The sequence below is a fragment of the Melopsittacus undulatus genome, chromosome 8, assembly GCF_012275295.1.
Source record: "Melopsittacus undulatus isolate bMelUnd1 chromosome 8, bMelUnd1.mat.Z, whole genome shotgun sequence".
Lineage (NCBI taxonomy): Eukaryota > Metazoa > Chordata > Aves > Psittaciformes > Psittaculidae > Melopsittacus > Melopsittacus undulatus.
The window spans coordinates 34,780,634-34,808,118 of NC_047534.1; the positions used below are offsets into that span (position 1 = coordinate 34,780,634).

The 27,485-nt window shown below is 43.0% G+C and overlaps 2 protein-coding genes and 1 long non-coding RNA gene across 7 annotated transcripts in view; 2 read left to right on the forward strand and 1 right to left on the reverse strand.

Moving 5' to 3' along the window:
- AOX2 (aldehyde oxidase-like) overlaps positions 1-8,456 on the forward strand; it is a 45,893-nt gene extending 37,437 nt beyond the window's left edge. Inside the window, exons 30-35 of one of the 2 annotated variants that reach the window (XM_031045815.2) lie at positions 14-66; positions 576-690; positions 1,151-1,216; positions 2,528-2,716; positions 4,480-4,647; positions 6,373-8,456. In XM_031045815.2, the coding sequence (XP_030901675.2) occupies positions 14-66; positions 576-690; positions 1,151-1,216; positions 2,528-2,716; positions 4,480-4,647; positions 6,373-6,426 (645 nt within the window). In that variant the 3' untranslated portion in view covers positions 6,427-8,456. 2 annotated transcript variants of the gene reach the window in all.
- A 2,686-nt stretch (positions 8,457-11,142) lies between these two features.
- On the forward strand, positions 11,143-20,801 carry BZW1 (basic leucine zipper and W2 domains 1). Of its 2 annotated transcripts, XM_031045836.1 has the most exons (12): positions 11,143-11,281; positions 11,765-11,838; positions 13,449-13,625; positions 15,869-15,963; positions 16,229-16,294; positions 16,578-16,713; positions 17,289-17,398; positions 17,519-17,689; positions 18,005-18,151; positions 18,269-18,407; positions 19,190-19,312; positions 19,554-20,801. In XM_031045836.1, the coding sequence occupies exons 2-12, from the start codon at positions 11,775-11,777 to the stop codon at positions 19,583-19,585; spliced, it is 1,260 nt and encodes a 419-aa protein (XP_030901696.1). In that variant the 5' UTR covers positions 11,143-11,281; positions 11,765-11,774; the 3' UTR covers positions 19,586-20,801. The 2 variants fall into 2 exon arrangements, with proteins under 2 accessions (XP_030901696.1, XP_030901697.1); XM_031045837.1 differs by lacking the exons at positions 11,143-11,281; positions 11,765-11,838 and having other exon boundaries at positions 13,548-13,625; positions 15,869-15,874.
- Positions 20,802-20,920: 119 nt separating this feature from the next.
- LOC115945936 (uncharacterized) lies at positions 20,921-25,026 on the reverse strand. 3 transcript variants are annotated; one of them, XR_004080120.2, is made up of 4 exons: positions 23,115-25,026; positions 22,663-23,029; positions 22,445-22,574; positions 20,921-22,302 (listed from the first exon to the last, which is right to left on the reverse strand). It is a non-coding gene; the product is annotated as an uncharacterized lncRNA (long non-coding RNA). The 3 variants fall into 3 exon arrangements; XR_004080119.2 differs by having other exon boundaries at positions 22,663-22,748; positions 22,853-25,026; XR_004080118.2 differs by having other exon boundaries at positions 22,663-25,026.
- Positions 25,027-27,485: the final 2,459 nt, after the last annotated feature.

Here is a 27,485-nt window from a genome sequence, read left to right on the forward strand (position 1 = left end):
ATACCTTTTGCAGATCAGCGAAGCTCACAAGCAAAGCATCAGTCTTTCAGCTACTGGCTATTTCAAGTAAGGAAAGTCATTAGTTTGCTTTAATTTCTTGTCATCACAGGTGCTACTTTATCAGTAAGTTGCAGGAAGGATAAAACTGTCCCCATTCAACCTTTGCAAGGCCATATCAGATGCAGCACACAAACCATTAAGAAGCTGGACCAGAGACTGCAGTGTCAGAGAAATTCTTCTCTTCAACCCATATTGATTTTAGAAGCATTTTATATCTTTGGTTAGCTATTTTGACAATTGATGCACAGTCTTCTCCAAGGTGAATAGTGGTAGGACAAAGGAGAACACAAGGAATTTTGTTGCATGGCCATCATGGTTTGCAGTCCTCCTATCCCCCCAAATGATTCCATGCCACATATATTTAGCAGTGGTGCTAGTCTTTGACTACAGAGATCCTATGAAAATAGTTAGTTTAGAGAGTTTATATCATGACTCGACAGTGAGGACAAGGGCAGAGGGTGGGGGTTGTCTTGTTCAAATTCATCTAACCTAAGGGATGTTCTTACTTCCTCCAGAGGTTATGTTACAGACATGAACTGGGACACACAGAAAGGCCATGCATTCCCGTATTTTCTCTTTGGAGTTGCATGTTCTGAAGTAGAAATTGACTGTTTGACAGGAGCCCACAAGGTAATGTCAAAAAAAATATACTAAACTTGAAGTAGAGTTGGCTGAATTTCCCACCATCATTATATTTCCTATGACACGTTCCTCTATATAATGAACTTCTGTTCAGGTGACTGTGTTTCCACACTCACAGCAAAGCATAGGAGGTGGCTAAACATCAAACAATTACGTTTCTATAGGAGAACAAGCAACAAAGCCATTCTTGAATTCATGATCATCCTGTTACTTGCAGGGTGTGCACAGCAGATTCCAAGTTTCAGACAACCACCAAAATTGCATCTAGATAAGATGAACTCTCCACCAACACAAGCCTGTCTCTAGTCGCTTTCATATTTCAGAATAAATCTATAAAATTTGTGATAGAACATCTTTTATGGGTGAGACTATATATACTGTTTATGATCCCTTTGTTGTTGCGTATTTTAAATATAAGTCTGTAACACACCTTTTATTTGTTTAACAGAACATCAGAACAGACATTATCATGGATGCTTGTTTTAGCATAAATCCAGCTATAGATATAGGACAGGTATGAACTTCCATAGTTTTGTTTTATATTAGATGTTAGTAAACATTTCTCTTTGTGCCTAAATGTTTGCTGTTATCAGTCAATTTAATAGCCACCAAAGCCTAAGAGACATTATCCATTAACACTCAAGGATGCTGTCTTGACAGATGTAGTAGTAATTGCTTTTATTTGCAGCTATAAATAATACTAGGTTAAGTTTTCTACTTTTTGTTTGTCTTCTGAGAAGAGAAAAGCAGATCCCACAGACTTTGGAAATGCCCTACAGGGTTAGCATCCTGAATCTCTTTATGACTTTTTCCTGAAAAATTTACCCCAGAATTACTGACTGAGGGCTAAATCTTAACCAGCTGCAGAGCACTGTTGACTGTGACAGTGCTGGCTGTGTAATGGAAAAAGCTATTGAGATGTAACAGACCTTTCCTTAAAGGTCTATTATAGCCACAGATTTGTATTATGGATTCAACTATCTGTATCTACAGACAAACTGAATAATGACAAAAGTGATGTCATTCACTAATAATTTGTAAATAAGAAAGCAGTGATGAACTCAAGAGTAAAAAATATTTGTCATTTCTTTGCAGAATCAAAAGAAATGTTCCTAAAAATATGACCTACATTTAAAAACATTTTTTATCCAGCTTATTTATCTTATCACAGGCTCATCCTCATATATTTGCCCTTTGCCTAAAAGATTACGTTCATTTTGCACATTCAAGGATTGCCAAATTTGTCAAGTCATTCTTTCTTAGCAGTTCAGTTCTGTGTTCACCTTGCATCAGTGTTTACATCACTGCTGTCATAGCTCAGGTGTTTACTCAGCAGTTGTTCCATCCTACTTCAGGCTGGTTTGTTATTTCCTCTTCATATCCAACTTACCATTTATTTGTGTATGTGATGTTTTTCTCTAGAATAAATTTCATTAGCTAACTGCAAATCTTTTTTAAGCAAATATCAGATTGAGCAGACTATTTATATCAGAATCCCTGGGCAAATGTCTCCACACTGGAATTCCTGTTGATTTGACTCAATTCTCTTTGGCAACTTTGCAGAAGCAAATCAGAGGTAACTGTACTAGCTATGTGAATTTAGCCAGGAATAACAAAGAGTAGAACGAACTTGAACCAATGGAAATATTTGTGTAAGTCAGATGAGGACAGCTTGGTCTTAGTTTGGTCTATGTTGGCTTATTTTTACTTCTGGAAGGAATGATATCAGTTCATGTGTAATCTTAAGTCTAATTGTATATATGTTTTTGTGTTTTAAAATGATTGAATAAGATGTAGAAGTTTACCTTTTTTTCTCTTTGCTCAGATTGAAGGGGCCTTCATTCAGGGAGTTGGTCTTTATACATTAGAAGAAATCTACTTTTCCCCAGAAGGAGAGCAGCTAACTCTTGGCCCAGATACATATAAGATTCCTGCCATCTGTGACATTCCTGAGCAGTTCCGTGTATATTTACTGCCAAATTCACGCAACTCAATTGCTATCTATTCTTCCAAGGTAAACGCATCAAATTTACCACTTGCAAGCACACCAGGTGATTCTGCTGCAAAACTGTAAGTGACTGTAGTGGATGGTAAACATTTTTCCCCCCAAAAAAGATAATTCCAGTTTCAGCTATGGAACAAATTGTACTCAAATGGTAAAATACTGATGTTCTGAGGCTTTGGACTGATTTTCTTCCTATGATTTACTGGTATTACAGTAGCACTTAGAAACTAATAAAAATTAAAGGTTTTCTGTACCTATCTGTTATACTATATATTAAAAGTGAAAAAGTCCATCTTGAAGAGTTTAAACTGACTAGACGGGAGAGAGGATGAAAGAAGGCAACATTATGATCTTTTTTTAAAGGCAGAGAAGTCATGAGACAGATTAAATGACTTTGTAGAATCTTACAGGAAACCTGTGACAGGTATGGGAATAGAGCCCAGTTCATCCATTAGCCACATTAGCTCTGTTTTAAGGGTGCATCATCCTCTGAGAAAACACTCAGTACAGGGACTGAGAGTTGTTCATAGATTCAAAATAAAAGCAAAAAAAAGCACCTCAGAATAGAAGGGGAACTAAAAGGGAGTGTAGGCCTCAGGCTACTAAAAGACAAGAATGCCCACTGGCTTACCTTTGAATCTAAAGCAGGTATGACAGTGTTGTGGTTTAACCCCAGCAGGCAGCTAAACCACGCCGCCACTGTGGGATGGGGGAGAGAATTGAAAGGGCAAAAGTGAGAAAACTCATGGGTTGAAATAAAGACAGTTTAATAGCTGAAGTAAAAGCCACACATGCAAGCAAAGCAAAGTGTGAAATGGAATTAATTCACCACTTCCCACTAGTAGGCAGATATTCAAACCATCTCCAGGACACCAGGGTTCTATCACCTGTAATGGTTACTTGGGAAGACAAACAGCATCACTCCAAACATTCTCTCCCCTCTTCTTTTTTCCTCACCCAGCTTTATATGCTAAGCATGATGTCATATGGTGTAGAATATCCCTTTGGTCAGTTGGGATCAGCTGTCCTGGATGTGTTCCCTCCCAGCCTCTCATGCACCCTACTCACTGGTGTTGTGGGGTGAGGAGCAGAAAAGGCCTTGACTCTGTGTAAGCACTGCTCAGCAGTAACTAAAACATCCCTGGATTATCAACTCAGTTTTCAGCACAAATCCAAAATGCAGCTCAAATATGAGCTACTATGAAGAAAATTAACTCTATCCCAGCCAAAACCAGTACACAAAGGAATAGAAAATTCCAGAAGATATTCCACGTCATATTCTTAAGGCCTTAGGTGGTGGAAATGAGTAGACAAACTCTTCCACATTAAGAAAATAGAGACAAAGGGCACATTTCTTAGACAGCACAAACTTTATCCATGTAAGAGGGCCTAAGGCAGCAGTGGAAATGGATGTCTTTCTTTCTTTCTCTGGTTCATCATACAGAATTAATTCCACTTGGATATAGGAAAGGTAGTTTATGTGAGAAATCATGAGTTTATTTCATGGCTTTATAGCATGAGCACTGCAGTCCCAGCAGGAAGCTTTGATAGTGTAGCTTAAAACTACATCAGCCAAATCCTAGCCCTTGATGGTTTTCTGATTTGAAAGTTGTCAGAGATCCAAGGAAAGTTGTTGAATCCAAATATGATGGACATCTCCAGATACGAAGCTGACGCTATTCAGTGTATTTTGATAACTACAGCAGAGATGTGCTAATCTCTACAGTCAGTTTCTAAAGCCAGTCTCTTCATCTGTCTCTCTCCTCTGTCAGGGCATGGGAGAGGCTGGATTCTTCCTGGGCAGCTCAGTGTTCTTTGCAATACGAGATGCAGTGGCTGCTGCACGGAAGGAAAGAGGACTGCCCCTGGACTTCACACTGAGCAGCCCCTTGACTGCTGAGCAAATTCGCATGGCCTGTGCTGATGTCTTCACTGAGATGGTAAGGTTATTTTAATTCCTTTCATGAGCTAGCTCCTCCATTCTCTTTAATCTGAATGAGCTGTGCACATAGACTGATCAGTGAGCAAAATCTCTTTTCTTCAACATACCACAGTTAGCAGAGCTTTGTACTTTAACCAGTGGCACTTTGCTCAGCTATGTTGACAGAGTAACATGAACTGACAATCTAGAACTAAGGAACCTATGCTATTTCCTCAATGGTAATATCTCCAATTTATGTATCTCCTTTAGTCTAAAAGCCCTTGAAAAGACTTTTCAGATTATAGTCTTCATATTTAGTGTCACTTTATTTGCATCTGTTAGAAATTACGATGATGTCTAGACACAGAGTAGGTGTGCTCCATCGTTTGTCCTATGCCTGTGGTCTAGACTGATTCCACTTTGAAGAATGTACCCCAGTTTCCTTCTTTTCTTCCTTTAAAACCAGGGAGATGGAAATACAGGCTGATATGCATCCACATCTTCTCACAACATGGGATTAGAATACAGGCTGGGTGCACAAGAGCACTCCCAAATAAAACATTTTAGATTTACATTTCTATGCAAGAACCACCACTGACAGTGGCATAAACAGAATCTAGGGGTGCAAATTTAAGATATTCACTGTAAAGACCTAAAATGTTTAGGTGCCAGTTACTTTGTATAAGCTCATTTTCTGTGTCATGTTCTGAATATTCCTAGAGCTGCTTGAGCGAACACATCCTTGATTTTATAAAAAAGCAGAGGCTAGCAATGATTCTTCCCATTGTACAATTCAGTTCCAGCTGGATTTCTGAGAGCCCTCCAGCCTTCAGGCCATGCTCTCTCTTCTTTGTTTTGTGGAATTAATTGACGTTCAGGAGATACTGAAATAATGGGGTCTAAGGAGGAGAATAGATTTTAGATATCCTGGCCTTTTTCCTTTGGGAGCCTGGAAAACAGGAAACACCAGACCAAACTGACAGGGTCCATTAATTAAAGCTTTCAACTTAAAGAGCCCCCCAGACCTGAGCCTGAGCAACTGCATTGTAGCCTCAGCTGAAAATTTCTCTATGAAAAGAAATATAAGCTGGGTCAGGCAAGCCTGCAGGCTCCTATGTCTCCCAGTGGCAGCCAGCTAGAGACCCCCAGATCTCAACCTACCTGGAGGCTGGGATTGTGAATTCCACATCCATCCAATTCTGCTTCCTTCTGTGCAGGATATCCAGTGATGAGTCTTTAACAGTGAAAGAACTCCTATTAATAGAAGTCATAACTGAGATCAAGATTTTGTGGGCTAGGTGTTGTGCAAACACTTGGTAACAACGTAGAGTTTAAATAAAGGTGAAGTTGTTGCCCAGTCATTAGGAGTTGATGTTCTGTCTCCAGGAATGCCCTCAGAAATGTAGGATCTCCTTGCAAACATCATTGGTTCCATGATTTAATGTGGTGTCATTAAACCATGTTGCATAATGGAACCTCATGTCAGTTTCTCTAATCTCAGCCTTTCAGGCTGTGAGCTCACTTGTGCTATGGACGTATGCACTTAATTACCTGTTCAATTACAAGAATGCCACTGTCGACTAGAGGCAAGTTGATTGATTTCACAACCTTTTATAACATGATAAAGTGGGCATGTGTGTGCAGTGACATTTAAATGGCTAACAAAGACCATGCATTTGTAAATTACAGTAAGTTTTCTTTCCTCTTAGCAAAATGATGTTGTTTTCCTTAAATTTTCTTTCAGATTCCAAAAGATAAACCTGGAACCTATAAGCCGTGGGCCATCAATGTATCTTAATATTGCTTTCCTAAGTACCAAGCAACTAGGTGACTCCTTCAGCCACTTATTGACTGAAAGCTTTCCTGCAAGAAAGAACTGTAATACACACACCGATACATATGTACCTGTCTTTGTAGAATGAGAACAAGCACCAGTTCTCTTGTCATGCCATGTAAGAGACCTCTCATTTTCAAACATACATTTCTTTCTAAATCAAATTTTGTTCCATACTACACTGGAATAATTCTGGAGTTACCCCACGAACTTGCAAGAATTCACATGCAATGTTGAAAATACCTGCAATGAAGAGCAGGTCACAGATAGCACCATTTTGCCACTTCTGCATCTAGCTTGAGATTCATAACTGTTGTTACCCACTCTTTCTGTTCTTCTGGTACTTGAAAATCCTGAAGATCAGAATTAGACACTGTACAAACTAGTGATGGGAAATATATCAATGTTAAATAGAGCAGAAATGCCAAATGTTTTCTAGACACTGCTGTATTAACATTACCACAGTGACCACAGAATACTGCAGCATAGCTCTTTGCTTCCTGGCAGCCCATCTCAGACCTGCTCCATACCACTAGTTCTCTCTGAACCACTATTGATTTTGACCTCTCTCAGGGCTGGAATAGAATCATTGCTATTCACTGCATTGTCAGCATTCACTCCTCTCCTTTGCTTTATCCACAATTTTGCTGCTTCTTTCCAGTAAAAGAGTGAAGAAGGACATAGCTGATGGCATCTGTAGGTAAGGAGAGGGTACAAGTGAGGGAGGTGTACTGGAGGTAGGAAGGGTTAAATAGCAGGACAGGTTCCAAATACCACCTTTGAGTGAAGAAGTGAGGATTTCTGGGATAGCATAAATTAGTAAGCAAAGAGATAGAGGGACAGACCACCATATCTGCAAAACCTCACAGTCTTCTCATCTAAAACGTTCATTTTGAAATGGAGTTGCCCATTGCAACCATCAGTGGCTATACATAACAAATATGCAGCAGGTGTCTTAGACAAAAAGGTGGAGGGGAGAAGGGCTAAGAGGAAACAACAACAACAACAGAAGTTCATCATTAAAAATAGGTGTGTCAGCTCCCAGTTTAACTGTGCCAAACAACATTACTGGCACTCTGGCAGACATTGCTTTAGAAGTTTAAAGTGATGCTGTAGCAGCTGTATGAATCTTGATGGACCTTTTACCTGTGAGGAGAGGAGACTGAAAAGAAAGTGCAAAGGTGTTTGAGAGGGAGAAAAGGAAATGACTGAGCTGATCCAACCTACGTTTACATGCAAATTTTTTCCACTTCAACATTTGATAGGTCAAAGCAATAAAATTATCAGTAAGAACACATTTAACGTCTTTGTGTATCCAAAACATTAGCATAAGAAATAACTGCAGATACTCAACAGGTATTGCATTAGTTCAGATCCTAGACTCATTTACATAAACATAAATCTAGACTATTTTAATTTATTTTAAGGATGAGATTTCAGGCTTAAATTAGCATGCTATAGAAGAAGTATGACCCTCAAGTAAATCGTATTTAACCTAAATCTGTAGAGGTGCAACAAGATTTTCTTTCTTTACAAATAAATTAATATTACAAATAATGAAGAAATTGACAGGCTATGTTGGCAGAGGTTTTCTGTTCATTTCTCTCGGTAAATTGTGAGACTATAGCCAATGCGAAAAGCTCAGCTGGCAATATGCTTTTGCAATTTTAGAATATCAAACACTTCAAGGAGCTGGTAGCAGGAACTATCATATCTTTGTGCTCTTTACCTTAAAATGCAATTTTCCTAACATGTGATTTATCTTCTTGTCTTCTTATTTAACTGTAATCTAGAAAAATCCTCTCAATTTAGAATGAGTACCAAAGAAATCAGTGCCTTGGATTTAGAATGAATGAACAAATACTAAAGTGAATATCCTCTCTCTGAATGTGATCTCCTTTTGAGTATTTTTGAATGTGCTATTTTGGGGATTTCATTGAGCTGTTAAACAGGATTTGCTTAAGTATGTCTTCAATAAAAGCAAACTTCTAAGACACTGTCCTACTATTTTGTGGCACTGTGATCTATAAACAGTATTGTTTCAAGGAGAAAAAAATAGTAACAAAAATGGTGTGAGATGAAATCTGGTTCCTACTGACAATAAGAATGGCTATTGTTTGAGCTTAAAGTTCAAAACATGTGACTTGGCAAGCCTGATGCTTTCCCATTAACCTGGTGCAGTAATGAATTTCATAGCAACAGACACACAGAAGTGAGGCTGTGGGCCTTGGGGGTCTTATGGACCAGTGACAGTAGGGGGAGAACTGGGACTTCATAGGCTGAGTGTCTAAGGCCCGTCACCAGAGGGGTCCTTACTGTGTGTATGTGTCTCTTCATATATTTCCCAGTAATGGAGCTTCGTGCTAGTCAGTCAGAGAGGAAAGCAGGACAAGGGCATTGGTGCTCTCTGTGTCTGCATGAGTGCAGTGTTTCTGTGTTAACCTGTGTGGCCAGCTGTATTTTTATCTATGTATGTTTTACACGTGTTTGCATGTTTGCTTGTTGAGAATACACACCCTTGTTACTGGTTGGACTTGGGGAATAGAGCTGCATCAGCCTCACCTCTACTGTACTGATGCAGCTCCTAACATATTCATCTAAAGAAACTGTATTTACTGCAATTGAGGCTCTCAGAAGCATGGAAAAGTCATCTTGTATGACTGAGATAAATTGTATTGTATTTCCAGGTACAAGTACAATCACTCTAGCTCCAGAAAGTATGATGGTTTCATACATTCATGTGTCCCTACATAAAATCATAGAATAGTCAGGGTTGGAAAGGACCTTAAGATCATCCAGTTCCAACCCCCCTGCCATGGGCAGGGACACCTCATGCTAAACCAAGTCACCCAAGGCTCTGTCCAACCTGGCCTTGAACACTGCCAGGGATGGAGCATTCACAACCTCCCTGGGCAACATGGCAAGCATAGGCTTACTTTTCCCTTACTTTAAAGCGTTCAGGTTTTTATATACCCAGCATATATGTCTTGCAGAATGAACAAAATACTGATTTTACTACTTCCAGTTTTACTCTAGTTTTAACCTGTGAGGGTAGCATACCTAAGTGAATGCTGGGATGGGTGATTGTGCAATGCCTGTAGTCCAAGCAAGGACAGTGTAAGGTAAGCAGCCTCACTGGAGATTGAATTGAGTAGGACAGCAGATAATCGGCTGAGTAAGATGGCAGGACCAGTTCTGCTTGGATCAAAGAATTTTGCAGATAAAAACTAAGATTCTTCTTTTCCAAGTTTCAAGTGTAATCACTTCTACCTCTTGTAGGGATAGGGAATGCTTGTTTGCTTTCCTACATACAGATGTATTAGGGATAAGGTTTTCAAAGAATGTCTAACAAAAAAAAAAAACAACCAGAATTGGTTTGCAAGTGGCTGATGCAGATTACCTGGGGCACTGTGTAAGAACACAGGTAGTTAACACTTCTCCTTGCTTTCTTCTGAAAACTACAGTTTAGCTGAGAAGTGCAATGACCTCCCTGCTAGGCTACACAAGCCAAAAGATTCACAGCTGAGGAAGCAGGTTGTTGGGATAAAACAGAAATAGAGCTGGGGATGACCTCAATTAAAAGGTCATGGTCACACAACCCCACCCGAGCACACTGTCTTGCTCTGTTTATATACCTGGGAAGTGGATGTTTCAAGAGCTTTAGTTAAAGGAACATTACACTTTACCCCTGGTGGAAATTTGGCACCTGTGTAAGCGCTAGAGGGAAGCTTCTGACTTCTCGGTTAGTTTAGTGGTTTGCCTTTTGGGGGAGCAAAGAACAGAGTTGCACTGTATCAGTGTGGAGAGGATGCTGCACGTTGCTGTATTCTGGATACATCTGGAGAAGTCTACCTGGTAGACATGTCCAGTTATGTGCTGCACTGTCAGTTTGGCAATGAAAGGGTGGTCAGCTGAAAATTGGCACAGCCTGTCCAGTGAAGGGTTGAATCATGGTCCCTAGAAGTGTTCACAAACAGTGAGAAGGCCCTCAGTGATATGATTTAGTGGTGGTATTGGCAGTCCTGGGGTAATGGTGGGACTTGAGGATCTGAAAGGTCTTTTCCAACCTAGAGATGATTATACAAAAGGCTGAACGTGGGCCCCAAGGAGGCAACTGGGTGGGAACGGGGCTGAGCACAGCAACCAGTTATGTTCAGGGTCCCATGACGTCTTCCCTAGGGGCACGGGCCCTGCTCACCGCAGCCCCTGCACGCACACAGCGGGATGTCCAATCCCCATCCAGCGCAGGACTCGAACCTGCCCTACACCTCTTCCTGGACAGAGCAGAAGCCAGAAGGCAGCCGGCCCGCACCGTCCGGCGCTGGGACAGGCAGTGGGATCATCCCCTCGGGACACCGCCTCCTGCCGCCAGGGGTCCCTCGCCTCCCACTTGGATTGGTCCACGCTCAGCGCCGGGACGCACCAGGCGGCTACTGGCGTGTGACGGTAAATCACGAGGGCGTGGGGGACGTCGGACGCGCTCATTCCTGGAAAGGGGGGGTTGAACGGAGCCCTCCACGCATGGAGGTTGGGGAGCGCCCCGGGGAGATGAGCGTTGGGTGCGGGCAGGTCCGCAGCGCCAGCCGCGGGGAGCAGGCGGCGCTGGAGAAGCCCAGCCTGACCCTGGCCCTTTTCCCGGCAACCTCTCTGATGGAGCGGGTTGGTCCGTCCCGGGCGGGGCGGAGTGCGGCCCTCCCCTCTTCCTCTCGCGTTGGTTCCGCTTAGAGAGCTCTTGTCCCTGCTGCCTCCTCTCTTGGCCGCTGCTCGCGCCCGTCTCCGCTCCGGGCCGCTTGGGCGTTTTCTCTCTGCCTTAAAGTCGGTGAGGAGCCGGGCGGGCCGGGGTAGCCGCGGCTGCAGCGGGGGGAGGAGCGGCCGGATGGGGCCGGCTGCCGCCACACGAGGCCAGGCCGGGCTGTAGCTGCCTCGCCGCACCCGGGCGGAGGCGGAGAGGGGGGACTCGGTCTCCATCTTCCGCCGCACGGGCACCGGAACGCGGCGGCAGCAAAGCCTCGGCGCGGTGCGGCGGGGATGAGGGAGCAGCGCCGCCGCGGAGGGCTCCGCGCAGGGCCCGCCAATGCCCTGCCGCCGCCTCCGCCTTGGGAGGCCCGGGCCGGGGGCCGGCGCCTGCCCGCCAGCGGCGTGTGCTGCGGGGAAAATGGAGGTCGGGCACTGCCAGGGAAGGGGAGGAAGGAAGGGAGGGAGGAAGGGAGGAGGGGCGGCGCGGGGGGCAGGGCCGCGTCCACGCTCCCGGGCGGGCGGGCCCCGCGGTGCGCGCCCTGAGCGGAGTTGTGCTTCCTTGCAGGGTGTCTTTTATGAATAATCAAAAGCCGCAGAAGCCGACGCTACCAGGGCAGCGTTTTAAAACTAGAAAGAGAGGTAAGCGACCGGTGCGTGCTGCTGTCGGCGCTCGCGGTGCGTGGTCCGCCATGAAAAGCCCTTCTCTGCCCACAAACCAGTGCTTTTACAAAGCTCCTCTCATAAGTGTTTTAAATGAGCCCACACTAAATACCCGGTGTTGGTGCTAACGCTGGGTGCTGGAATGTTCTCTGCACTCGTAAAAAATACTAGGCAGTAAGAGTCGTAGCTGAATTTGTGGTGATAGCCTTGGCTTAAGGAACAGTGAGTGTAGAACTGCACTGAGTGTGTTTAGCTTGAAAGCAGAAGTGTCCAGTACCCCTGAGCTACAGGGCAACTCCAGCACAGGCTTGTTGCAGGTTAATGTGCAAGTCTAAGAAGCATCTAACGTGGTAAGAATTTCAGTGTTAGCCACTGGATAGAAGTTACATTGTCCCCTGAATGCTATAAAAATACCTAGTTTGAATTAAAAAAAACAAATCCACAACCTCCAAATTCAAGCCCCAAAACCACCCTCAAAACACAACAACTCAAACCCCCACAAACACTCCCCCCACCACCAGCAAACACAAACCCTCAGAGTGTGGGATGTGCAAGTGTCTATATCTGTATGTGCAGTTATTCCCATGAGAAGCATCGACTGAAGAGGTGTGATGAGAAATTTAGGATTTGGTGGTAGGTTTCTTAAGCCTAAAGAGGAAGCGGGGCAGCTCTTAGAGTTTGTTTAACGCTGTTTTACTAATATACTAGCAGTGTTCCAGCTCAAACTGACACCATTAAGTATATGGTGTACTAATACAGCTGTATTACTGAGTCAGTAATTAAGTTGTCAGACAGAAGCCCAGAGAACCTATTCTCATGGTGAAGTAAAAGCTCCTCAAGAAGGTGTTGCAGTGTGTCAAGCAGATGAAATGCTAGCATTCTGGGGTTCTGTCTCTCTTCAAGTGTTCAACCAAACCATAGTTTGGTTTCCAAGCAGCTCTGCAGTAACAGCCTCATGGATCTGCCCTGGAAAAATAACAGATCCACTATTTCCAGACTTCTACCCATCTGTTCCCAATGTGTTGATACTTGCATTGAGTGCAAGGACACTAGTCTGCCCCTGACAGGAAGGCTGCTAACAGATGCTAACAAAACTGGTTGAGCTGTTACAGACATCACTCAAAGTAAGATGTGCAACTGAGTTCTCTTTCTTTGGAAGCATATGGTTTGCAGAGTCTAATGACAGATAGGTGAGTAGAGTTAAAGACCTCTTCCATTTAAGGCAAACTAATGATTATTACGAACAACTGTTGTTCATAGTGAAAGTACAGTAAGAATTCAATTAGAGGTAACTAATTTAGGTTTAGGCTTTTAGTCAAGCTTGACTGAATAGCGGGCTAAAAGCAGTAAAACTTCTTACTGCTATACTGGCCTTTCAAATTCACTTTAGGCTACACTGTTAAGTCACTATTTGTGCCAGTTAATACCAGTTGTCAGGCTTGTCAGGTTTTGTTTGGGTTTTTTGGGGTGGTGTGGGTTTTTTGTGTTTTGGTATGGTTTTTTTTTTTAATAAGGTAGAAATGACAAACATAACAAACCCCAAGCAGCGGTGTGTGTGGCAACTTCGTTTCAATGCTTTGTTCTTACAGATGAAAAAGAGAGGTTTGACCCTACTCAGTTCCAAGACTGTATTATTCAAGGTTTAACTGAAACTGGCACTGACTTGGAGGCAGTAGCAAAGTTTCTTGATGCTTCTGGTGCAAAACTTGACTATCGCCGCTATGCAGAAACGCTTTTTGACATCCTGGTGGCTGGTGGAATGCTGGGTAAGTTCCTTTGATGGGGCTGCTCTCAGCCTTTGTTCTCTTGACTCCACAAAAGCTCACTTTTTCTTTCAGTGTAAAAACTCTGTTAGAGCCCATTGAGCGTGTGGGGCAGGGTTTAAGCTATCTGCAGTAACTATGTGACCATGTTAGTGACTGGCTAAGCAATCGGATTACTGTAAAAATACTCTGTATACCCTACTTGCCACAGTTTGGCTTTCTTCTAAGTGCAGACCGTAAAAATTTGGTCTAAAGGAAAATATATCAGAATTTTCCTACCAGAATTGGATCTTGATTCTCTGGTCAGATTCATTTTTGATTTGAGATGGATGAATGCAGGTGTCAGTTGTGTGGTCTGTGATCGCAAGGTGAAAGGAGGTGCCCTGAAAGATTCCGATGTGATCCCTGTGCTTTGTGCCCTGTGATTTTGGAAAGCAGTTTTGTTTGCAGAAGAATCCAGTGTGTGTAGTCTTGGAAATGCTATTACAAATTGTTTGATGTTGACAGCAGTGAGGCCATGGGCTCTAGCGGATGTCAGGGAGTGGGAAATGAGGGGATGGTCAAGTCAGTAGAAAACAGGGAACCAAGGAAGTGAAACGTGATGGCAGAAAGTCTTGTAAACTCTTGTGCACAATGCATGTAAAGAGCAAAGAGCAGGGCAGATGCTCACCAAACAGGTAAGAAGCAGGTGAAGCTAAATGAGGTTTCAAAGTAGTTTAAAAAAAAAGGGGTCCTTTAGATTTAGACTCTACGTTTCCTACCTGGTTAATACTGTTCAGTGAGAAGGGGCAGGGACCCATTTAAAATACCAACTGTGAAGAGGACCCCTTATGCTGTCTGCCAAGACTAGAAAAGGTCTGTCCCTGGTTTAAGCATTTGTTATGCAACAGTGGGGAGGACTTACCTGGGAATTTCAGCAGTTACAGATTTTCAATAATGTAACAGAAATGGCTCAAATTACCTAAATGCATAGGGGAGGATAGGAAATACCTGATTCTGAGCCACAGATAGACAGTGGATGGCAGTTCTGCAATGGGGGTGGCTGGTTTGGGAGGATGCATCTGTTGTGTGCTGGGGACAACTTCACACTGATACTTGCAGAAATGTCAGGAGAGTTGCTCAAATGCTGAAAAGCAAGGCTTTGGAAGTGGCTTAACTTCATGTGCCTGCTTATCCCAAACAGTGTAACACAGACTGAAGTTACTGTGACATTCTTGTTAGCAAGAGGCTCTTTTGCTGATGTTACAGGAGGTGGTAGCATGAGTAGGTAAACTTGTCTGCCACGTGGAGCATCAGGGCTTGAAATCATTAATGTACAGATTGATACAGTTTGTGGGTTCACATTCAAGAGTTGACCAGTGCATGCTGTGTTAGAAAGTGTTCCTCAGAGGAATGAAGCTGGGGCGGGGGGGGGGGGAAATGCATTGCTGGTATTGCAATGGTGGTATTAGGGGTCCTTAACTCTTCTGTAACAGGTAGCTAAATAGACTAGGTTTAATCTTTAGTCATACAAGGCTGAAATGAAAACTGGCATCCTGTTGCCTCACCACCTTTTAATATTATTACTGTTAATGCTCCATGTTTAAGTTATGTGTCTGACTAAAACATAACTAAAGGATCTCCCTTATATGTAGGATGGCATAGAAATTGGTAATAAGGTATTCTGGCACTGGAGTTGGTGGCTTGAATTAACCCTGGTTACTGAGGCAGCCTGGCTACCAATCAAGTGCCTGTATTAAACTGAAGAGGAATGGTGAAGAAGCATCTTCTGATTAGGAGCTGTAAAGTTGAAGTGCCTTGCAAGACTAAAGAGGGGTGCAGAATTTTGAACATCTGTGTTTGCTCTCCTGTTGTGACTTAGTCTTGTTATTTAAAAGACAGGTACAAAGCAGCACTACTGTAGCAGACACTAAAAAGGTACTTGCCAGGATTAAGCGGTCTTAGTGGTTTCATTTAAGGGAAGAGGAGCTCATGTGGTCATGTTAACTTACCCATATGAAAAACAAGATGTGTTGCCAATCCATTTAGCAGTAGGGGGTCAGAATATTTAAATGGACATCCATAAGCTTCTGATTTTAAAGTTGCACTACAGCAGTGGAGCACATGGAAGTCTGCAATGATCCAGTCATTCAGTTCATGAAAGGACAGCACGTTGCATGTTAAGGGTATTGAAACTCTTACTGTGGGGAACTGCTGGGTACTCTTCACTGGGGAGTAATACCACTAACAGAGAAAATCTTCTTTAGCCCCAGGTGGTACCCTGGCAGATGACATGACACGCACAAATGTCTGTGTATTTGCTGCACAGGAAGACCTAGAAACCATGCAAGCATTTGCTCAGGTGAGTTCTGTAATAAGCACAATTTAACTTGCGCTGTTCAGTGGTCAAAAAGGAAATGTTTGTGTAGTTGAAAGTTTAGATAAAAATAATGCATGGCTTTAAGAAGCTTGCTGGAAGAGGTAGAGTAGCACTGTTCTATGCTAAAAGTGCTCTAAAGAATTCAGACCAACTTTACGCAGCTTGGTTTTTCCTTTTCCTTTTTTTTTAATTAATTTCAATTAAATCATAGTCCAGAGCAAAAAGTAATACTTGCTGTATCTTCTAGGTTTTTAACAAGCTAATCAGGCGTTACAAGTACCTGGAGAAAGGCTTTGAAGATGAAGTCAAAAAGGTATGGAGTAGGTCCTTAGCAGCAAACAGATAAACCTTCAGATTCTGGTAGTTAATCACTCTACAGAAGAGTTATATCATACAATGGATTATTAAAATAGAATACTTTTAAGTTGTGAGTAGAACAGCTAGCTTGTGTGACTAGTGGAGAGGACTGACAGTGAAGTAGTGCTTCTGCTAGTTCAATATCTTGGTTGAAACAAAAGCGTCTAACATGGAGGCAGTAGTGGAGCTTTAGTAAGAGATGGTAGTTTTATGGCAACTCTTCTTATTTCCTCTTGCAGTTGCTGCTGTTCCTGAAAGGGTTCTCAGAGTCTGAGCGGAACAAACTGGCCATGCTGACAGGTATTCTGCTTGCCAACGGGACACTTAATGCATCAATTCTCAACAGTCTCTACAATGAGAACTTGGTTAAAGAAGGTAAATGTTGCCCAACTCTTACTTCAGGGAAGGATGGTGGGAGACAGAACCATGATAAGTTAAGCAGAAATGGCAGTGACAGTACACCCTTGCAGCTCACTAGCTTCATCTGATGATAGATTTACTAAAGGATTAGCAAAAGTAAATATGCTGCCTCACAGCGTGGAAGGTCTTGCTAAAGTCTGTTCAGAAAGCTTGTGTGTAGGATTTCCCTGTGTGACACTGGGGTTGCCGTCACTGCTGTTGCCCAGCAAGGTAGTCCTGTATTTTGGAGGGGGACCTTTCAGGATGCAGAAGGTGTGTTGTTTCTTTAGGCTCCTTCATAAATTAAAACAAGGAGAGTTAAGTTTAGTATAGGGAAGTCTTTGTGATGCTGACTGGTAAGAGAAGTCCAGTGTGCCAGAGACTGCAGTATCCTTGGGCAGAGGTGCTGTAGACTGTGCTGGGTCTGCCCCTGAGTACAGAGGCTACTGCTTCGAGCAGGGCTCTGACAAACCAGGTGCCCTGTACTCTCAGACCTTCTGATTCCCTTTGTTTCTAATGTCAACAGTAACAGTACTACTCCTGTTGCACAGGTGTTTCTGCAGCTTTTGCAGTCAAGCTGTTCAAATCATGGATAAATGAGAAAGATATTAATGCAGTGGCTGTCAGTCTTCGTAAAGTCAACATGGATAACAGGCTGATGGTGAGTACCACTGAAATTATTGAGTTACTACTTAAGCCAGTTTAGTGACTAGCATTTACCAGCAAAGCACCCAATGTGCACTTAACTTTGTGAAAGAGTTGCTGTAAACTTTGTTTTCAGGAACTCTTCCCAGCCAACAAACAAAGTGTTGAACACTTTTCCAAGTACTTCACTGAAGCAGGACTGAAGGAACTTTCTGAGTATGTTCGGAACCAGCAGAGCATAGGAGCTCGGAAGGAGCTGCAGAAAGAACTTCAGGAGCAAATGTCTCGGGGAGATCCGTTCAAGGATGTAAGTGTTTGGCTGTAGTCAAGGTGGGATGCTTTCTTTTTTTCCTGTAGGAACTTAGCTCAGTGTTTCTGAAACACAGCAGCATTTAGCACTAATCTGAAGGTACATACCTAATTATATATTGAACTTGGCTTTTGCTAAGAATGAAAATCTGGACCAGGGTGCTTTGTGGTCTTTCCTTAATGTCCTGAATTCTGCTGTGTGACCAGAGGGCTGTGTTTGGTTCTGAAGGCTTCCATGTGATGTTTAGAACAAAAGTTTTAATTTAGCTTAGTGTCATATATGGTCTGTGTGCTGACTCTTTCATTCTGACAGATAATCTTGTACGTGAAGGAGGAGATGAAGAAAAACAACATCTCGGAACAGACTGTGGTAGCCATAATCTGGTCAAGTGTAATGAGCACAGTGGAATGGAACAAAAAGGAGGAGCTGGTAGCAGAGCAAGCCATTAAGCACTTGAAGGTATTGCAGCTGAAGTATGGACTCTAGCACCTGTTGGGTAGGGCTGTATGAAATCAGTCTAGTTTGGCAATAAATATGAAGTGTTCCATGTGTGCTAATCTGTCATTCCTCTTGCAGCAATACAGCCCTCTACTTGCTGCCTTTACTACCCAAGGTCAGTCCGAGCTGACTCTTCTGTTGAAGATTCAGGAGTATTGTTATGACAATATTCATTTCATGAAGGCCTTCCAGAAAATAGTGGTGCTGTTTTATAAAGGTAAATTCTGTCGGGTTTGGGGGGGAGGGTGGTTTTGTTTTATTGAAGCCTGTATTTGCAGAATGTTTCAGTCCTGATAAGATGCTTAGGGAAGATCAGTGCCACAGCATTGCACTGCATGCACTGAAGAATTTTCTATCTACTTTTCCAAAGATGGAACAGTAAAATGTGAAGGTGGATGTGGCTGTCCTTGTCTATAGAGGAGTACTTCCCCACCTGCCAGATGCTGCCTGTCTACTAGATGTTAAGAGTTGATTTTTAAGGCTCTTTGTCACCTTTCAGTTAGGGAAGGATACATGATAAGTGTGTTCTTAGCTTTTTGTCTGAACACTGACTGTGAACAGCCAGAGATTAAGACCACGGAGGTGTTACTGAGAACCATGCTGTGCACATGTGGAAACACCACAGGAATATAAAGAAATTTGTTGTTAAACTGAAAATTGCATTTGTAAAATTTAAGAATTTGCATCTGTTCTTAGCTGTTGACTGAAGTTTTTCTTAGAGCGTTATCCCAAATAGCTATGAAATCCTCCAGACTTGCAGTGATAGTGCACTCTTCAGTGCAGTGCTTGGGAAACCCCCAGTGCAGCCAGTGTGAAACATAAGGTTCTCAGAATTTAAATGAGGAGCCACTCATGGCACAAGTGTATCCAGGCATAGTCCTTCCCTGGGTATGTATTGTGATGCTTCTAGGGGAGGAAGCAAAGGCTGCCAACTGGGGCTTCTCAGCAGCTGCTGTTGAGTGGGTTGTTGTATTAATATTGCTCTTGCACGTCTTACAGCTGAAGTTCTGAGTGAAGAACCCATCCTCAAGTGGTATAAAGATGCACATCTTGCAAAAGGAAAGAGCGTTTTTCTGGAGCAAATGAAAAAGTTTGTCGAATGGCTCAAGAATGCTGAAGAAGGTAACCAGCAGCTTAGCTCAGAAGTAAAGCTTGTTCGTGTTGGGAACGTTAGTGCACTAATGCTTGTTTCGGAGGTGGGGTGGTTAATTGTCCCTCAGAGATGAGGTGTGTCCCTTGGTCCTGGCTGAGAAAGCTTGGCAGCGCAATCCACGTGGATCCAATAGAAGCTGTTACGCAGGCCAGCAGCTGGATGCAGTGGCTGACCTGTGGGTAGCCTGTTGACAAGATCTCTCTGTTCCAGAGTCGGAGTCTGAAGCTGAAGAGGGTGACTGACCTGTGAAACTGTCCTTGGCAAAGCAAACGGGAGCTGTAGATAAGTGTCATGTCTCATGCGTCCTTCCGATTCCTACATTCTACCTCCCTGTATCAAGCATGATATAAGGGCTCTCATGGCAATTTCTTTTAACTGTTTTCTATAGTCATTGAGATACTGGATTTAGTTTTTAAAACCATGTTCTAAGTAGCTTACAGGAGCTGTTACAGGTTTGACTCTAACCTGCATTTGTCCTTTCAGTTCTATTCTACCTCCTGTATTTTCTACTGTAATAATGTAATTTAAGGCCTTCCACAATGAAATCCATTTTACTTTTTGGGTTTTCTGTCTATATTTGTGTACACATGATTATGGTGATGAACCTGAAAGAAGCCTCTGAAGCCAGGGCTTGTGTGGTAACTCAGTGTGATATGTCAGCCTGCACCGTGTGAGCCAGATACCCCGTTCATTGGTGGTTGTCCAATTCCCCAAGGACTTTGTCACCTCTTCCCTATGCTTCCAGCATAAAGCATTCCAGCTGTGGGGTGAGGCAGCTGTCCCACTCCTGGGAAGGGAGCTCTGTCCTCCTGGAGAGAAGCTGTTATGGTGGCAGTGAAGGGTAGTGCTGGAGGGGTACCATGAGTGGCATCTCTGAACCTGCTGCCTCTCACAGCTGGTGTCCTGCACACCTGATGGGTAGCACAGCCCGAGAGGGGTCTGGCTACCTTACAGCTGGGCAGCGGCTCCTGGGGAAGCCTTGCTGAGGCTCCCATGGCAGTCCAAGCACTACTGTTCCCCACACAGCCACCCAACAGCCTTCTTGAGCCAGCAAGGGAGCAGCTCCCTTGCGCTGCTGTGTAAATGCACAAGTGCTGGAAGGTAAGGCAGAGAAAACTGTCCCCTCCCACTGAAGTTTAGTGATTGTTTTATGTTGGCATTTGACATGTTAAACCAAACAGCTTATCTGCTCCGTGAAACTTTGCATTCTTAATGGAATTTCTCAGGACAGCTCATAATTCAAGAAAAATATGTGGTTAAAGAGTGAAGTCTGTACTGGTGTAAGCTAATAATGAGCATTAACTGAAATACTGGTAACCAGAGTATACCTATTATAAATAAAATGAAATGAAAACAATGATCCCAAAGATCACTGCTGTTTCATTCCATAACTACAGTAATCTTCCTTACTTTGTAACCTTGTTTTTTGAAACAAATAAAGGCCATCCTTACACTTAATGTCAAGGACTGCAATTATCTACATGTTAAAAGTGTGAGTGTCCATGATCATTATGCACTGAAGAAATGCAGCCAGGTTCATCATTTTTCTTTGAATAAGTTTTATTCCAGCCGCTGGATTCAACTGTGGAATATCCAAAAAGTCCTAGTATAAATCCACAAAAAAAAGCAGAAATGCCCATAAAAAAATAGCACATTTGCAAAACAATTGATCATTATTTAGTGCAAGTATTTACACTGTTTTCTGTTTCTTCACTGGAAAACCTCCCTTGGCATCCTCATCTGCAGGAGACCATGACCTTTTTTCCCCGTTTCAGTGGGAAGAAGAAAGGATGTTTTAGCACTGCTTCAAGTGTAAAGCGCTCGGCAGGGTCATACCTCCAGCATCTTCCCAATCAGATCAAAGAGGTTCCTGTGCTCAGCATTGCTGCAGGTCATATATTCCTCCAGGAAGAAAACATCACCATGGGGTTTTTAATCCTAAAACTGCACCAAAAAGTTCTTCTCCCCAAAAGAATTTCCCTTTGTCTCCTTACCAGCAGTGGCTTACAGAGCCTCAAGCAGCACTGACCAGCATGGGTGTTTTCATTCCAGGCCAGCTGGCTCTGAGTTAAATACCTGCATTTCCTTAAACAGTCCTAAGACAGACCACAGTTTGTTATGCAGAGATCCTGGTTTATCCCTTCACTAGAAGTTTACTGGCATGTAAGTTCACAGCTTGTTAATAGAGCAAGAGGAGGAACCTGAGTTTATGAAACTTCCTGTTAAACTGCTATTAAACCAGAGCTCAAACTACCTGTATTTATTAATCTCTAGCAGTCCAGGTATGGAAGAACATCCTTACCTCCTGTTCTGTACCATGTGCCTTGGCAAAGGCCCCACTACTCGCTCCATCATTGCCATGTGTTCTTTGCTGTTATAAGTCTGGAGGGAAATCAAGGTGGATAGTTCAGTGTTAGAAGGCATTGTCAGGAACCACCCACTAACCTTACTTTGGTTTTAACAGTACCCTGCACCCCATAATCAGTTTCCAGTGAAGGAGAAAAGAGAGGCTATAGGCATCCGATTCCTTTTACCCTTTTTTTATTCTCCCTTGTTCATAAATGTTGGGTTTGGCAATGCTGTCAGGATGACAGAATTTGGGTACTGAGTCGTATTTGCTGATGAAGCTGTGTCTTACTAGTGTGTCTTGGAAATTACAACTGTTAACAGGGTGATCCTTGTGTCAGGCTGCTTGCAGGAGTCTTCCACTGAGAAGTTCCTTTTTTCCTACAACTTCTTTTCTGCTTGGTGTAACAGAGAAATGCAGTTTCATTTCTGAAGCCATTCCCCGCAGTCCCCACGTCCCTGTAGTGTAGTTTCATCCAGCTGAGCAGCATTACACATGCTGCATCGTTTTGAGGTTCATAGTTACCTACCAGAAAGAGAATGTTTCCAAAGCCGTATTCCATGAGAAGGCAACCTGTGCTCCAGATGTCACAAGGCTGTGACTATCCTAGTCCTGTGAAAAGATTCAGAAGGTTCATGTTTATACCTGATCACAGTATACAGTCCAGCAGCTCAAGCAGGACATGTGCCGCGTCTAAAACAATAGCATAAAGTAAGTCTTAGGTTGATCTTTCACCTAACAGGCTTCTACTGACCTAGAATAACTTCTGGAGCTGGGAATGCACAAGTAGTCATGACAGGGCTGTGGTACCCATCATCATACATTGCATTCCCAAAGTCCACAACTTCAGTGTCTGTAATTTTTAGCTGATGGTCATTGTGTGTCTGAAATGAAACACAATGGGATGCAAGTGGTCAAATGAACCCAGACACTGGGTGGGGGGAGGCGGGGAGAGGACAGCAACTTACTTACTTATTAGTTTGGGGCTATGCTCTGCTGTGTAGTCAGACCTCACAAATAAAATGTTTTCTGGATTCAGGTCTGTATGCATCAGCTTTCTGAATGCAAGATAACCAATACAGTTAGCACGTTCCATAAAAAGTTAACAGATACAGCAGAAAAGAATCATACAGCTCACAGACTGGCAAAGCTGGTACGTCACCTGTCTGATGTCCACCACGCTCAGTGGCTGAAAGCCATGCTCTTTCAGAAGGTGCTGAGTCCCAGTAGCTCAAAAACAATGCAGACATGTCCATGTACTCAAGCCACTCCAGCATCTGGACACACCGAGTACAACAGCAGGAAAACGCCTGAGTTGCAGCAGGAGGGTGTGTAACAACTAGATACAGATGCCACATGTTACGGAAGGTGACAGCACAGGAATCTCAAAGCAGAACAAAGTGCAGGTGGCTTTGTGTACTTACTATGTATTGCTGGGATCTAATGCATTTAAATGTTGCAGTTTTCTTATTCTTGCACAGGCCACTTCAGAGTATGTGTCAACATTACTGTTTTCACAGCAACATATCTGCCTTCCTTGACAGGTTTTTAACGGTTGGTAGAACAACGAAGAGTTTCAAGTTGGAACGAGGTGATCTTTAAGGTCCCTTCCAACCCAAACCATTTCCATGATTCTAGGATGAAATTCAGTAATTATCACCATGTATGTTGTTTACAGCAACGACAGCTTTATCAGAAAAGCTATTTTCTTTAAGTACATACTGACTTAATGTAACCAGGGCTCATCTGTGCACAAACACAACTAAAATCTAATATTTCAATCGTGCAAACATACTTGATATGTCTGTATTATTCTTAAAGGTTAAAGGCCCCATTTACTTCCCCTTTGTATTTATAGATGCTGGGCTACTACTGGGGAAACACATCTTGCAGCCTAACAGTCAAAAATGACAGGCCACCTCCTGTGTGTTTTAGGAGTGAAAAAGCAACTGAGGGGTCAAGTGCTTTCTACGGCCACTAGGAAGACAATCTAGTTTCATACTCTGCACACGGCAAAACTGCCATCAAACACAAAACAGATTCTTGATTTACAAGATGCTCACTGCTAGACCCCAGATCTGAGACCTTCCTGGGGTGGGTGGTGAAGGCCCCATGACTGCCCCAGAACGGGGCTTCAGCTTCATCCTACATAGTCCAGACCACCTCCCCCTGCCAGCCCTTGAACCCTGCCAGGCTGGAGCACCCATCACGTCATCCCCCAGTTCTGCACAACCCTCCTGTCAAGGCACTGGGTTTAGCATGATGTACTAACAGACACTTGTGTTTGGGAACTGGAGCAGCAGCCTTAAGGAAGTACATGTGGAGCAGCAAAAGAGGAAGCAAAGATACAACCTGGGATCATCAGCACTTCATGAACTACACTGTGAGCAGGAAAAATGACTTGTATTAAATACTTACTCTTCATGATCAATAACGCATTCCACTACTCTTCCATAAGCCCCTTCGCCCAAAATAGCCACAACCTCATCTCTAAAGAAAAGAGCTCTCACTCACAGAACTCGTGAAATTACTCAGCTATTAAAAAAAAACAACAAACCAAATAATACAAACAAAATTAACAAAAAGAGCAGGAGCTATCACTGAGGCTATTATCGACTGTGCTTCCTTCAAACCCTATCTAGTTTGAGAGATGGTAACAGACAATTCTCATCAAGGCACATTTACAGGAATCTCATAGGTTCGTTAACTTCATTTACTATGTTTGGGGAGAGAGATTAAGTCCTACAGAAAAAGAACAATCCCCACCCTCAAACAACACAAGGCAGAAAGACTGCCAAAGCCCACTCACATCTTATACTAAAATAACTTGCTCTATCTGATAAGTTAATAAACTTTGACAGAGTCTATACCTTTTGCACTCATTGCATCTCCTCTCTGACAGGTAGGCGGCTGTTCTCATCCTCCTCTGCACTCCTGGCTGTTCTGCTTTGAGGATGCATCTGGAACAGCATCAAGATTGTCCAGAAAAATACATAAACCCGCAAGATTACCCCATGCTTCCTTTGTTGCTCACAACTACTGCACACACAACAGTCCCAGCCAACCCTCTCACCTCCTCTGTGCCTTACTGTAGCCGTCTCTCCACCAGCAGAGCTAACCAAGCATTATTCCAGAAACTGGGTCCTCCAAACCTGAATCAAACAGTGAAACATCTCATGTGCAATCACATGCAGGTGGAAAAAGAGTATTTGAGGATAAAACACTCCTGAAACACTACAACAGCCTATTCACATCAGTTTCCTAAAGCCCAATGACTTTTTTAATCTGGGAAGGGCTAAACCTTCTGAAACAATTCCACCTCTGATAAATGACCCTCCTCGTCTCTGTATTGTTGGTTTTATTTCTCCAACTGACCCTGTGCGATCAACACATGGCATGTACATGAGACATGGAACTTTGTCACTCTCCATAGATAAAATACACTGTTAGTTTTTGTCTGTTGCCCTCCAGCTTGGTCTGAGCACTGCTCCCAACATGACAGACTTCTAACAAACTTTACCTACTGTTTTCTGAACGCCAGCAAAGTCCAGAGACAATCTAGAATACACATGATGAGACCCTTCACCTCAGTCCTACTGTAAGACTACTGTGTTAATGGACATACTTTTTCTGTGCCTGGGTAGATTTATTTTGACAGAGCTCACTTGTGGCTCTAGTGTCTGTGAGAAAGGACCAGACTGATGGGAGTAAACAGGAGTTTATAAAGCACAAGTCAACAACAGAAACAGCTGGTCTGCGACATTTTTGTTACTTAAAGGATTAGACACATCACAGAAGTCCAAACAGCTGGTGACATGACAGCCAAGGGTGCAAGAACTAAACCGCAAGTATGCCATACCCAGCAAGCGCCAGAGCCACACATTCCTGCAGCTGGGCTACTGCCTGCTCTCCATCTTGCTTGCTCTTCAACAAGTGCAAAGGACCAACCCCACTATTCATTTTCCTGTGGTATTCCAGGCTCTCAGAGAGAACCTGGGAGAGTTTCAGAGCCACAAACAGGAAAGCAGACATAACAGAATTTTGAGAAGTTAGTAAGCAATCCTGTCCCATAAAATCACTCTCCTTTCAATACACAGCTTTACAGAAGAAAGAAAGGATCTAAATTTCTCTTCCAGAGAGCCAACTGCTTGGCGTCCCTGCATTTCACACATTCTGTAGAACAGCCGCCTTCTTGTGGAGGGGAAAAAATAACCCAACCAAAAACCCAACCAAACAGATCTGAAACGCTTTCCAGTTTGGTGCTAGATGTCAGCATTTTATATTACTGGTTCCTGTGCACCACAGGCAAGTTTCCAGCATGTCCTTCCTTCTGCATGACAGTACTGTCAGTCAAACATGCAGTTGCATGCTTCTGTCCACTTGCTATTACCACTGGTTATATGGAAGAGACAGAGCACAGAGCTCAAATAATTAAATCCTTTATCTGACTGACTGAAGTAGTACAGTAAAATATATTAAGTCAGGAGCAAGGGCTAGGAGTTTTAAGCAGCACTCCATAAGGAACAAAGAAACTTTGTCCCAGATAAGAGTACTAAACTCTGCTCATTCCTGCCTCAGTAACCTGCACCTGGCATGCCTCTGCTTTTCTCTTGCAAGTTGTTTCTCCTCTTTATTTTAGGAAGCAAAATCTCAGATGAGAAATAGTGGTCTGAAGCAGACTGCAAGTCAGCTGCACCTGGACCTCTCAAGGATTACAAGGCATATGTATGAGAATGGACTTTGCCAAGTGATGCTGTCTGAGGCCAAAGAGGATCTAGGAGAAGACCAGAATGGCATGAGTTGGATGCAGGAACTATAGGTACTATCCCCTGGCCATGCACAGTTGGAACTACAAATATATCCTCTCCCCTCTATGTATTAGACAGAGAGCGAACCTCTGTGGAAATTAGTCAATTTTTTTCCTGCTTTACAAAAACAAAGTGATGCCAAAATACACTATTTAAATCTACAACAAGGAAGAGTAGAACACGGCTTTTCCCTGTATGCCCAAGGTGCAAACTGCCTTTTTGATATCTACAAATAATTCACTTCCCTGTTTAAGTCAGTTTATTTTATGCTTTCTGCACTGCCTTGAACACAGGATCAACAATATACACACACCCCCACATATGTACACATGCATTTTGGTTTTCTTCCTGACTAGTCAACAGTCCAAGTATCTTGGTACCTTCTTGTGGAATTATCTGAGTCCAACAACATTTGTTCTCAAGACCAAACAACAGCTCTCTCATCTGTTCAACATCATCTTGGCCACAGGTATCTTTTATGATTTTAGGTGTATCTGGATATTTTTGCTTAGAAGCCTGACCACAGCCTTTCTGTCACTACTCTTCTGTTGTGCTTACCCCATTGCTTGTGCAATAAAGTGACGTAAAACAAGTTACAGTAAACCCATGATTACCTAGTTTTGATCAACAGCTGTGTAAAGATGCAAACACTCTTTCATACCAAAAACGTTATGCTAGAGGCAAAAACGACTTGTTCCAATCCGCACTTTGGGGAGGCTGAAGAGGTTCCCATTTCAACGCAGCAGGACAAGAGCAAGCACTTCTCTAATCCCCTAGGAAAGGTTTCATCTACCTACGTCACTGCTCTTACCTAGGGGAAAAAAACGTGTCTCTTACTCACTTTTGTAAATACCAACAAAGGAAGGAAAGCTAGAATTTACACGAGGAAGGGTCAAAAAACCATTAGCATGAAATTGTAGCAAAGGACACTGTTTCAACACAGTGTCACTAAGAAAATTAAGGCAGAAAAAGATTTGCAAAAAAACA